This window comes from Oreochromis niloticus, linkage group LG12 (genome assembly GCF_001858045.2).
Source record: "Oreochromis niloticus isolate F11D_XX linkage group LG12, O_niloticus_UMD_NMBU, whole genome shotgun sequence".
In the NCBI taxonomy this organism is placed as follows: domain Eukaryota; kingdom Metazoa; phylum Chordata; class Actinopteri; order Cichliformes; family Cichlidae; genus Oreochromis; species Oreochromis niloticus.
The window spans coordinates 13,722,050-13,735,649 of NC_031977.2; the positions used below are offsets into that span (position 1 = coordinate 13,722,050).

General features: G+C 42.9%; 1 protein-coding gene across 1 annotated transcript in view; it reads right to left on the reverse strand.

Annotated features, from left to right (window-relative positions):
• Positions 1-211: 211 nt before the first annotated feature.
• The window catches only part of bin3 (bridging integrator 3), a 30,666-nt gene continuing 17,277 nt past the window's right edge, over positions 212-13,600 (reverse strand). Inside the window, exons 6-9 of the mRNA XM_003452673.5 lie at positions 9,382-9,422; positions 4,746-4,887; positions 3,488-3,622; positions 212-1,391 (exon numbers count right to left, since the gene is read on the reverse strand). Coding sequence (XP_003452721.1) covers positions 1,245-1,391; positions 3,488-3,622; positions 4,746-4,887; positions 9,382-9,422 — 465 coding nt within the window. The 3' untranslated portion in view covers positions 212-1,244. The remainder of the gene's footprint in view (positions 1,392-3,487; positions 3,623-4,745; positions 4,888-9,381; positions 9,423-13,600) is intronic.

The window sequence follows — 13,600 nt, forward strand, 5'->3', positions numbered from 1 at the left end:
ACTTAAACTTAGAAAAGCACCTTCATTCATCCAGTTATTGGCGCGTAATCAGACAGAGTCTGCATTGCAGAACAAAACACAAAGACGAGCAACCGGCTAAGCATTTCCTTCAGTAATTACACAATAAAAAGCCACAAAAAAATAAATACTCAACATACTTGTAACTTCAAATTCACTAATGAGTAACATTCAGTGTGTGTTTACATTACTATGTAGTGTAGTTATCATGCCAAGGCTCTACCTGATGGAAAGTGGAAACAAAGGCATATGATGAGAACGTGATTTGGTCCAAAAATAAGAGACACTATAAAACATTTGTGTTCCAACCCTGATGTAGAGGATACAGAGAAAATACTTTAAGGCTGCCAACAATGTGTGAGATTCTTTGCTAACACACACTCTAACCAACAATAGAACAAAGGATGGATGGTGTGAACAAAAGGAAAATATGGGTCACTTTATTTCCACTAGAGGGCGCACCAGCCTTTGATTTTTTTTTTTCTTTCTTACTTGTGGGATTTAAAAAAACAAACCTGGATATATGTCTGAAGCCTGAATGGTCGACCTTTCAAAACCGCTCCTTGGGCATGGTCTCACCTTACACCGTTTTTAATGTTATATCCAAAGTCAGACATGTTATCACAGGTGAGCTAATGTGTTCTGATGAACCCCAATAAAAAGCCCTCACACAGAACGGCACAGAGCTAAACTCACAGATTACCAGAAAAGACCAAAATTGAGAGATTTTTTTTTTAAACCTACACTACATTACATAACACCTTCCAGTGTAATTTCAAAGTTGGATAATAAAACTATATTTCACACACTGCTGCCAACAAAGCAGATGTGACTAATAGAAACATTTCCTTGCTCACTTTACACATTAGAAACAAATGGTTATAGATACCTCTGAAACCATGAAGCATAACCTTGTTAATTAGTTCTGACGAGATCTGTCTGATTCCTTTACTAAAAAAAATAAAAATAAACGACAACATATTGGCTTATAATGTTGCACTTGGCTGATGGCTTAGTTAATGTGGCATTCAGCTGCTTTGAGTTGCTGAGATGATGAAAGATTAGGGTGTAGTGCAAGAGCAATTGGGGGCGGGGATGAGGCCGCAAGGAAACAAATGGATAATCAGGTTTAGGCCACTGCTGTCCGTTTGAACTCTGGAGGAGCTTGAAGAGAGTGCAATCCATTCAGAGAGGCATGAAAAGAGTCCGTTTTCGTATTTCCTCACTCAGTCGTCGGCGACAATGGACAGAGCACGCAACTCGCTGAGCTTGGCCTCAGTCTCCCTCTCCCTCTGCTCGTCAGTCAACCCTGCCTGGTCGATCTGGTCTGTTAACTCGCTGAAAATCTTGTACATTTCGGTGAAATAGACCACCTGGTGGGTAGAGAAGGAAAAATAAAAACGTAAGTCTGTGATGGCAGGGGAAAAAAAAAATCTGTCCTCTGATGAAAATGGGAACGGGTCGATCCACAGACCTCTCAGGAAACACCAGAATCCAAACTCTGCACCCCAAACACAGTCTAATCGTGTTTTTACTTACAAGTCTGAAGCTGCTGTTCTCATACTACTTCAACCCTGCTAATGAGAAGTGATTTGAGAGGAGAATGGGGAGCCCACAGATATCAAACAACTCTGACAAAGCCCCAAAACCCAGCACTTCAGTGGGTAGTGACCCTGCTTTTCTCTCCCAATCTGAACAAGAGATAGAGAGTGTTCACTGAAAGCTTTCTTGACACTTCCCACCCCTGCTTCTTCCCCTTAGTTCATGAGTCAGGCTCCCTAGAGAGTTGCTTTGATGATTAATAGACTTTAATCACATTACAAGACTCCAGAAGAGTGGGCAGAGAATGAAAGTACTGGGAAATACAACCCCTTGAAACCCACACACACATCTCAATATTTATTCATGCAGCGATGCATACGATGCCATGCTCCTTAAGGAGGGGACGACACCGACTTCTCTAAAATTGCACGTGTGTTCTTCTGCAACAAGACCAACCGAGAGACCCGTGGGAAAAGTTTACTGTTTCACTAAAAGGGTCACAACAGAACGAGAATTTTGCCATAAGCAGACCAGACACTGCTTCTAAACCACCTTATACAAGCCTTTTTAAGTGCTCCGCCTGAAAGACCTTTGCATGTTTATACCAATATATGCCACCTAAACCACATGAGTGGGCTATAAGTATTGGGTTACTGCTGCTTGTGGGGGTAAAGCGGATATGTTTTTTTCCCAAAAGTGGCTTGTTGAAAGGGCCATCGGAAATGTCCATATGAACTGTGATGATAATGTACACCAGATCAGTGTCTAGGCGCCCTCTGTACCAAAGACTACCATTACAATTAGTCAAGTCACCACGAGGAGTAAACGCAGGCTCACACAGCTGACCACCTACCATAAAAAAAAAAAAGGCTTGGGGTATAACAGAGCCATTTTAACATACCATACTCCCAGCTGCTTAATATTTATATGGAGAGGTCACACTTTAACCTTTGACAACAAAATGAATAATTTAAGTTAGATTTGATTCAGTAAACACAGTGTCCACTGTAAGAGAAGCAACTAAAAAAAAAGATGAATAAATGAAGACAATGCCTCACTTCATCAACATCTGTAGAAACTGACAGGTCAGGTGGTGTCTCCCTCTGACAGTTGCTGGACAGGACTTGTTATAGTGAAACTGAAGCCTCACAACAAAGACTCCCTTTATTCTTTTTCCTTCTGCTGCTGGACGCTGAGCAGCAACAAGCGGCTGGGAGAAAAGGGTGTGGAGGACCAAATCAAGCACATACAACAAGCACTGGGGACGAGGTCTGCTGACCACCCACACATGGCTGTGCAAATGTGAAAACGTTCATTCATGTGTGTGAATTATATGAATAAATATAAAGCTGCAAGAATGAAATGGCTAGCGTGCCTAACGGGACCTCTTGCACCAGACAAAAACAGGTAAGATTTATTTAATGCTTCAAGATAAAAGATGTGGGGAAATACTATATGTCTGCTAATTTGCTAAGTTCAAAGTGCATCACAGAACTCCATAATAGTCATTAGGTCTGGGATAATCTAGTTTACTTATTAGGATTGTGCCAGTGGCTGTCCCAAGGAGGAAATGACATGGCCAGGCAGGTCTGGGGTTAGTGAGGGGGACATAGTGGCGCTAACTTGAGACACCCAGCTGCTTTAAGAGAAGCTTCAGGTTAGAGCAAGGCTTGCAGGGCTGCAGTGGAGCCAGACAGATGAGGCCTTCCTCAGCTAAACACAGCAGTGTGGGCCGTCACTGAGGGTTAATCACATTAGAGCAACGTTGAGGGAGACAGACTGCCTAGGTTATACACACCCTTCATCAGATATTTTATGCACTGTTTAACCGACGCTCAGAGAGTGGAGCAGTGGGTGGGTGGGAGGGTGGTTGTCTGCAGCTGTGAGAGGTTCATTGGGTGTGCACTTGGTGATGGAGGTCACTAACCTGCGCCCGGATGAGAGCCTCGAAGCTGGGCTGGAAGTAGTCGATGCGGCTTTGGTAGAACTTGGGCATCTCGTCCAGGAGCTGCTTGTTCTTGGCCTCGAAGTCATCTTTGACTGGTCGGAGTTCCTCTTTTGCCTGTGATGTTGGAGAGAAAGACCAAAACAAAAGAACTGGTCACTGAGGGTTCAGTTCTGACTTTGAGTTACATTCTTTCATTTCACTGCGATGCAATACACACTACACATTAAGGATTCGTTCGCTAAAATATGCTTAAGGAGCTAAAGATTAATATCTACAAAGCGAAACAAGTTAGTCTGAAGTGAATTCACTTCTTGAGCCATCATTTGTCTTCTTCTCTTATTGTTCTGAAAGATATTTGCTTAATTCCCACGGAGAAGCAGTGCAAAAAAAAGGCTGTAATCACGACCAAAGTGAGGAGGAGTGGGTAATGTGGGCAGACTTGGCTGTGAGTGGACTCCAGCACCACTGATCTGTGTGTGAATGTATTAGTGGGTAGTCTACTGTAGGCATGGAGTTATGGAATGCACAATGAATAAGTGTGAGAGGGTGAGAATTTTTATTAAGGGGAAGGGGGAGTTGCTATATTCAAACTGAAACATATTGTCTTTCAGCTGCATTATGATATGCTCTCTTCACTTTAGTTTTATTTACACATGCCAGCTGTAACTGAAATGGCGTACAAGTGTTTTGTCAGGATCATTTCTTTAAGTGCACAGGGACTCAGAGGGCATGGATGTAGGGGCCTCTTCAAGGCTTTGTTCCCCTGACAGTGCTTTTCTCAATGTGTGTGGGTGGCTCACCATGTGAGGATGTGTTAGAAGCAATAGCATAGGCAACACTGCAGCACTATCTGTGAATGTGTGCTTCTGTAGTGGCCTCATGGTGTGTGTGTGTGTGTGTGTGTGTGTGTGTGTGTGTGTGTGTGTGTGTGTGTGTGTGTGTGTGTGTCTACAATTCTCAATTACGTGCCTGTAGATGTGCAGCAGTGCCTTTTTGAAAAGGCACTACTTGAGAGCCTGGTAGCTTGCGTGGGTGAAGGAGCGCACATGTACAGTATGCATGTGCTCAACTATTTTTGTTCATATCCAGTCAGCATTTGTGTCTTTTTCCACCTATTGTGCTCTATTCACAATACGGACAGCATGTAAGAGCAAGTGAACTCTGCTCCTGTGCAGTTGGAGGGAGAGCTCGAGTGGACCAACACGTGCACCGACGCGAGCTTTAAAACTGACGGTACCTGATGCAGTTTGACCATCACGGGCCCCGTTTTTTCTTTCTCTTCGTATTTCTCCACTTTGGCTTGCAACCGCTTGTAGTCCTGCAGCGTCTGTTCCCTACGTTTCACTGCCATGTTAAGGCTGGGGAAGACACTACTGTACCTGAAAAACACCAGCACACAGAAAACCAGGTTACTGAACGCAACATGCATGCGCACCGTGTAAATGCAGGCAACGAAAGAAAAAAAGATCCCAGACATACGCATCAAACTTTCCTCTTTTTTTTTTTCCCTGAGAGAAAGTGAAGTTACTAAAAATACTGAAACAACTTTCCCGTCTCCATGTAATTTGTAGACATGCACTGTGCATTGCATCGTATCTTAATAAAAGTCATTATGATTTAATAAAATCCCGCTCCTCAACATCTTATTGTAGCGGTACTCTCAAACCCCAGAGGACAGCTCTGCATTAAGCTTCCTCTAATCTATTATCTAATTACTGTAGTTCAGAATGGCATGAAACAATTCATTTTGTGACAATTATCATATTCCAAATGAAAATATATTCTTGCAACAAGAATCCAAGTCTTCAGCACTAAAAATAGGAAAACATTCATCTGTAACTTAGCAACAGGAATCGGAGCTTCATCCTGGGACTTGTTGCACTGGTTTTGTGTCTGTTTTTAATAGGGAACGGGAAAACTGTATACAGAACATGTTTAACCTAATAATAAAAATAGAAATTTTGAAGTTAACATGTCTGAAAGTTAGACTGCAACATGAACATTATTTCTTTAAACTCAGGTTAGATCTGGCTAATGATTTATAACAAATGGTATAGCTTTAACCAAAATATTGAACGGCTGAATAAGAAATGGAACATTTTTCAACTTTCTAAAATGTAAACACAAAACATTGACTTTGTTTTTCAAACCAGGCCACAAGATTAGTCACGCAGGTGCATACCACATGTGAGTCAGCAATAAAAACAATCGTAATAAAGAATTAGATATAGCCTTTTCTGAATGACTCATTTAAAGCAATTTATCAAGTGTGTAGGCACACTACTACAATACTTTATTGTGTGCGCCTCGGCCCATAGTGTTATTAGCCACAAAATGTGTGGGCTTCATGATTTACGTTCCTCTCCATGCCAACCCTTGCCCTGTTCTGTGTGGCGGATGAGAGAACCCGAGAGTTTGTTATGAAATCCTGGATTACAACTGCGCTTGCCTGACGTGCACCTTACTACAGGCCAGAGGGGGGAGTGGCGCGAACTCCATGTCAGACAAGCAGAGATTGTTTCCGACAGGAAGTTAAGCAAGGAGTGGTCTTGTAGTGTTTCAGTGACATCAACGAGCTCAGCCCAGCCCAGCAGCCCACACTCCACCACTATTTATAAAATACCACTCTGGCCCAGTTTACGGCAGGGGTGGATGCCGATCCTCAAATCTACTATCTGCTCCAGTGTACACACATTTGAAGTGCCAAGGGATTATGCAACTGCCCTCCAGGCATGACTGCTTTCCAACGCAGTCCTACGGGCTGATGACAACACAGCAGCAAACCAGCTTTCAGACAACACAAAGGCTGGATTCTAGTTCACCTGACAGCATGGTGCAATTTCCTCATGACACACCACGGTGGCCTGCTGTTTGCACGCTAAAAGGGGACAACGCTGTCTGCAACTACTATGTTTGAGCACAGGGAGACTTCAGGGCCAATGCTATCCTTGTGCTGGAGGAGGAGAAAAAGAGCTAGACACAAAGCCAACTACTTGTTAACCCATTAGTGTCACTTCCACACTGAACGCTGATGTTTCAGTGTTAAATTCGGTTACTGTGACTCAACGGTACACTACCCTCCCCCACATGAGAACCCGAATGTGCTTATGCATACACTGTAATAACAGTTTTTGTTTTTTTTTTAAAGAAAAGAAATATCCAGGCCCTGGATGTTTCCCTCGATGTCCTGGCCTTGGCTGGATAACTACCGGTCAGCCTGCAAGGTCTGTACCTGCGGTGAGCCTAGTCTGGGTGATTTCTTAAGATGGTTGAGGGCTGCAAAGGGGCCAAGGATACACCACTGTCCACGTGACAGGTCAGGGTGTGGTTTTAAAAAAAAAAAAGGCTGGATGGAAATAGCATCTGGAGCAGAGAGTGTGTTTATGAGCTGAGGCCAATCCACATACAGGCCAGCCTGACCCAGCAGCCAAGCCCAAGTCTGGTCTAGACACCCTCAGTCTAGCAGGCTGGCTGTCACTTTTGACTATGACCATCACATAACTCACTACTGAAAAAAAGAAAAAAAAATCAGTTTAAAACACACCACTAAAAATATGGGAAAGGGAACTGTTTATATGTAAATTACCACCTTTGTTCGTCATGGTCTCAGAAGAAAAATTAGGGTCACATCACGTGGCACGTTCTTTTAAAATATGCTTGGTGTGAAAGTGAAATAACTACCACCTGTTGTATAAATGGTTTAAAAGCAGTAGACCATGGGAATGTCTGTGACGTAAATGCTAGCAACACCTCCTTAGTCTCCCGAAAAAAAAAGAAAAGAAAAAAAAGCGCGCAAAGAAAGAGTGTGATCTGCTGCGACTTGCCTAGTGCTTTAAAGCCCACATAACTCACGCAGCCTCAGTGCGTGATACACCAGATAAGATGGTAAAAAAAAAAAACATCCTTTTTACAAAAAACAATCCCCCCCTCCCAAAAAAAAAAAAAAAAAAAAAAAAAAAGAAAAGAAAAAGAAAAAGCCTGCATCAGCCCCAGAGCTAAGGTCAACAACTCCCATTGGCTCCAAACCCCACAACCTGCTGTGAGGGCAGAGTGTTCCTCTGATTGAGAGGGGTGAAGGTGGTTTGTCCAGTCCTGGCTCAACCCAGGGCAGAGGTCTCAAAACAGGCCTGACTTCTATTTCACCCAAAAGAGCAACGAAGCAAAAAGGGCTAGGTTACAAGGCCCAGATAACACACATGCCTCAATGCCCACGCACTCCCCTCCCCTCACATAAACATAGTGATGTCATTCAGTGACCCCGCAGAGTGGATGAAACGCACGTCTGGGCCTGAGAGAGAGAAGACACTGAACGCAGGATGGGGGCAGAGTAGAGGGGGGCTGCTTTTTCGTTTGTTTATTGTGTGTTTTACCACACTAAGCATTAAGGATGGATGCCAAAATTTGAAATAGCAATCACACATGGACACAATCATGTAGCCAACACACACACACACACACACACACACACACACACACACACACACACACACACACACACACACACACACAATCCATTGAAAGTCTTCCATTAACATAACGTTCTCCTTTTCAACTCTTCTCTAATTGTCTTTACAATGACACAAGTTCACCAGAAGAGTATTTTGAGACAAGAAAAACAATGACAAATATTCATTAGTGAGAGGACTAATGGAATCTTAATGGAAGCTTTAAAGTATAGCAGCTTGTGCGTCTTGGTTTTCTATAGACAACACTTTGATAAACTAATAAGTAATAGCGCTGCGTTTTTAAGGAGGAAAAAGTAAACAGAAAGGTCAGTTTAGTTTGGCATTAAAATTTGTTTATGAACTCACTTCCTCTGTTCTGTTTTAGACTCATGTAAATGCCTAACTTTATGATCTTAAATACCATCTTTGTGAGACAGCGCCCCCTCTAAAATCAGAGCTGGTGTTTGTGTACGTGTGTATGTTTGTGTGCGAGCGTGCACTGTCCTGAGACATTTCTCCTCCTGAACCAATCCGCAGCTCTGGGCCCAGGAAGCTGGGCCCTTTGCCATATTCTGAGCCTGCCCACACGTCCGCCTGCCGCCCACCAGGAAGAGGAAATTAGAACCATTCCATCCTGTCATTGCTCCGCCACCAGAGCGCACGAGGAAGACAGGGGTTGACACACACACACGCGCACACACACGCTGACCTGACCTATCCATGTTTTGATGGAGTATTCTCTTCACATTAGTAACTTTACAAAATGAGTGTCTCACGAGGGGACAAAGTTCAACACAAATTTATAGAAATCTATACAAGCAGTATGCACATGCTCTCTTTCAAAGTATTTAATCTCCTGGGAGGAGCCAGGAGGAGGAAGAAAACCTTAACAAGCGCTCCGGAAGACGGGTGGGATTGTCCAGCCACTCCCTTCAGTACCTCTGCTTTGCGCGTGTGTGCGTGTGTGTGCAAAGTGAGGCTTAAGGAATGGAATAGCATTCACTGCCTCCTCAAATGGGGGCGAGTATTAGGAACGAAGACCAAATAAACTTTCTTCCAGACACTACCAGCACAGCAGCCCCGTTAACTCCCAGTTCGTTTTTACAATGTGTATTACTACACTGGAGGCCTTCCTGAGGTCCTGCACTGCAGCTATTCTTTCCACTCAGTTAGTGAGATATGCAGAGCAAGGTTAAATAGTAAAAACGACACAGGGCACTGGGTTTTTATCGCTCCACAGTCACATATGGAATTTAAGACACAACTGAGCTAAATCACTTTTACCATACTTCACACGGAAAGTTCACAATCCGGCTCTCCTAAAAATGCTAATTTTGCAGACTACAACTATTTGACCGCGGCCTGTTGCAGATTCAAATTTAAAGCTGGACATTTAACACAGCAGCAACACAAGAAACCGACACTTACTTTTTCAGAGGGTCGACAACAGTCTTCTGGATCTGGTTGACCTGTAAAAGTAAATAAAATAAAAAGCTGTTAACATAAGCACTGCTTGCCTTTCTAACAAGTGAAGAGACATTACAATATTATTCACTGTCAAATTGAGTTACATCAGAAGTGAAGTCGGAACCAAATAGCTTCTACATCTCTTGCTCATTAGCTGCAATGTAATGTCACAGCACAAACACCAACAATTGTGTATATTTCAAACAGAGCACATAAGAAAAAAGGGGAAGGGGAAGGGGGGGCTTGCAAAGAAACTTTCATGACGTTGACTCTTTTATTGTACACAAGCCCCGAGGAGAAACCCCTGAATATTCATTGAGCTTGCGATACAAAAGGATGGAACTGTCAGGGGACGGACATGAAAGCAAAGCCCAAATGATTTCCTGTGGAGGGTGGGCTGCCATACAAGATGAAAGTTCTTTACAAACAAACATTTTAACAATAACAGTTTATATTTTCCTGCATTCTCCTTCTGTTTGGCAGACCCGACAGGGGAAGGAAGGAGGGGAAGGGGGGGGTGTTAAATGGAAGTAAACGAACATCTCATCTCGAGGCCTCCAGCCTCAGAACCAAGTCTCGTCGAGAGAAGTTGGAGCGAAATTAATAAAGTTTCTAGAGTCATTTACATTGCAGATTCAAAATGACTGCTGCTACTAGATCTGCAAGCGTAACACGGCTAAGTTAACCAGGCAATCGAGTCAAGTGGAGAGAAAACGCTTGGAACAGAGAAGGAGAATTTAAAGCAGGGAGATGTGAAGTGACAGCTGCATGAGAACAGTGAGCAGCTCCACTAATCATATGCTCACTTGCTATTGGAAGGACAGTCAATCACACAACAACAAGGAAGCAAGATCGCAGCTGTGCTTTGTAAAAATGCCCTGACCATCTATGAGAACATACAGCAACACTCGCTGCTTCACACAGGCAGATTTCCAAGTACAAAATGGTTGATTGTGGTTTGAGGGAAAACACAGAACCAATAACAAATAAGTACATGGGAATTCACATTGTCTTTGTTTTACATATTCACACCATCTCCCCCTCCCCAGCTCGAGCGGTGCCGCTGCTTCTAAGGTGAGAGCATGCAGCGAGGAGGGAGAAGAACAGCGGCAGATTTGCTTAAGCATGCTGGTGCCCTCTACCCTCTGCCCCTTCCCACAGAGAGGGGGGGCAGAGCTATTCCTTGGAGGCCCCGCAGAGCCTGAGGCCGGCGCTCTAGCAGCAGTCTCCATCAGTGAGTCACGGAGCAGAGGCCATCCCGGCACACAGGCCTCCCAAAAATACACACAGATCGCAGAGGAAATCAATATCCCTCCAAACGGAGCATCCTCTACTGTGCTGCCGCCATCTACACTGGGGCTCAGCTTCGGCAGCAGTGTGCCGGCGGGGCTGTGCGCCCTCCTCAGCCCCAGAAATAAACACACAGACCTGGGCCACTGCTGCCTTCATTATCGCTGCACGTTTTATCTGCTGGCTCTCTCACTTGTGGGCCCTGCGGCAGAACATCTCGTCTCAACACGGAGAAGAGCAAAGGGTGGATGCTTTTGTGTCTGTTTTGCTGGAGCAATAAGGTTTTGCTGCTGTTGCCGTCAGAATCAACAGCCAGCTTAAAGGAAGAAGTTAAGAGTGGTGTTCTAGTGCTGTGCTGGGTTTTTAAACACCTAGCAAAACCTAGAGGTGATACACACAACAGACTGACCAGAAAGTACTCACAATCGCTATTTTGCCTCTAGCTCACTTGTAGCCACTCTACAAAAGAAGCCACACAGCCCAGCCCAAAGCTGGAAGTGAACATTGTGTTAAGGCAAGGATTTTATTTAGTAAGACTGAGAGCAGTGGAGAAACTATCAGATGTGACCTAGCTGTCAAAAGCCACTCTGAATAAAAGTGTGTTTTAAAACAAACAAACAAACAAACACAACAAAGAAAACACATCTATCCAGTTGGTGACTGTTGTCCTTTACAAGCGAAAAAATGTCTGGATCTAAGTGAGTGGATCAATCTTTTTCAAACAAGTGACAGTCACAGAGACTAATAGGAAGGCTAAACAGACAGTGAACAATACTATACATTATAAAGACATAACTACAAGTGACTTCTTTAAAAAAAATTGTGATTAAAAGGAAGAATGGCTGTCTTTTATTCATTCACACTCAAGTGTGTGTGGTAGTCTTTTCCCCCCCTTTAGAATGAAAAAAAAAAACTGAGTGAAAATGGGGAGAAAAAAAAATAAAATTTGATATTGAAAAAAAAAAATCTAAAGAATGCAAAAGCACTTCATCCTGACAACAGCCAAACTGGCAGGAGTGCTCTCCTGGGCACTCAACCAAGCCAAGTCCTGGAACATATGCACCCTGGGTCACAAACCCACACGCTCAGTCCAACCTACATTTTACTTTGTCTAGTCACTCAAAATGGCTCCTGTAAAATTTGATGAGCTGTAAGCAAAGCAAGTCTGAAAGACTTAAAAGCTGAAGAATCAAGGAAAGGAAAGGAAAATAAATGACAGCTGCAGAATATCTGCTTGGATGCTGTCTTATGCTTTTAGCATGTTTTATTCTCAAAACAATAATACTGAGTTTGCCCGAGTGGCACGAAGTATATCCTAACAAGTAAAACCAGGAGACATGACCAGTGATACTTGTAATCTCATATATAAACACTGAACATTAGGAGGACATTTATTTACCAGCTCAAGACAGTATGCTCATTTAAAGTGAGGACTTTTGTCAGTCGTCACTTTAATTTCTGGAACATGGACATTGCTTCACTTATATAGACTGGGGAACAGGTTACAGCTTGATTATCTATGGAAACCGAGTCCAGCTACTGAGGTTTCCCAGAAAATATAAAATCAACTCTTCATTGCTCAATATGTATATTTCCAGGTGACAGATGGTCTGTTATGCCTGAAATACTTATACTACAGGTTTACCATGGAATAACAACATTACCCACCGTTTGCAAAGGAATTCATTTTCTCCCCCTTGTTGGATCATTGTTGTGGGAAAGGTTATGAAATCATTTTGGTTCACAGCAAAATATGAAAAGAAAGGGGAATATTTTTAAGGCAACAAATGTGAAAAGCCTAGAACACCTACTAGCGGGGCAATGAGTCAAGAAAACACAGATGGAAAAAAGTCAATCGGTATATGCCTTAGTGTGATCTCCTATGTTCTCTTCTGTATTTTTTCCTCTTTTCAAACCCTCCACAGCGTAGTGCCTTGAGGATCCACACATGCGGTGCCACTATGATTCACATTATAACTACCTGTGGCGATGATTCTAATCAAAAAGTGAAGGGCGCCCAGCAAATAATATGAAGAGCCCTGACAGCCAGAGAGATCTTCACAGAGTACAGCTGTGGAAGAGCGAGCAAGAATACGCTGTACCGCTTACAGTTCTGGAAAGACAGACATGCCGGTCTGTCTGCTGCTGGCCCTTAGGACAAAACATACAAGAATAATAAGGAAAAAAGAAATGGTTTCCCAAATGCAAGCGCTGCAACTATCTAAGTAGAAAGAAAAATATGTAAAATATGATATGAAATGTCCATGAAGGACGGGACAAGTGTTGGGAGGATTTCAGGTTGGGTTTGCCAGAAGTACGGCTCTGTACAAGCTGATCATAGGTACTCTACCCTGAGGGAGGAATAAAGTTTCTGTAATCCATCAAGAACATATTGGGTGACCTACCAATGCAAAAAAAAAATGTTTTTACCTGAAGCCAAATGTATTAGGAAGTAATGTAAGAAATACAACAGACCTCAGCACATAAGCTGTGAGTTACTCTTGTGAATTTTGTGGCAAGGCATGTTTTCCTCTTCAGAGAAGGCCCATCCATTGTATGAGTTATTTTAGACACCAGTGAGTCACAAATGCATCAATTTTCACAGCTGATAACCAGTAGCTTGAGCTTATAGAGGATGATACCACAGATGCTTTTCAAAAACAGCAGAAGGAAAGACATACGGATAGTTTTTAGTCCACAGGCAGCACAATATTGACAAATATGAAAACATGCATTTTCAAAAAAAACAAAAAAACAAACCCTTGTCTAGTTTCCTACTTTGCTTGTTAAAAACATTTTTTTTTTCTCCAAACGATTTGAAGAAAAACACCGTGTCAAAAAGCCAAAACAGAAAAAGAGCAATATAATAAAGATGCCAAGTGTGGGAAAG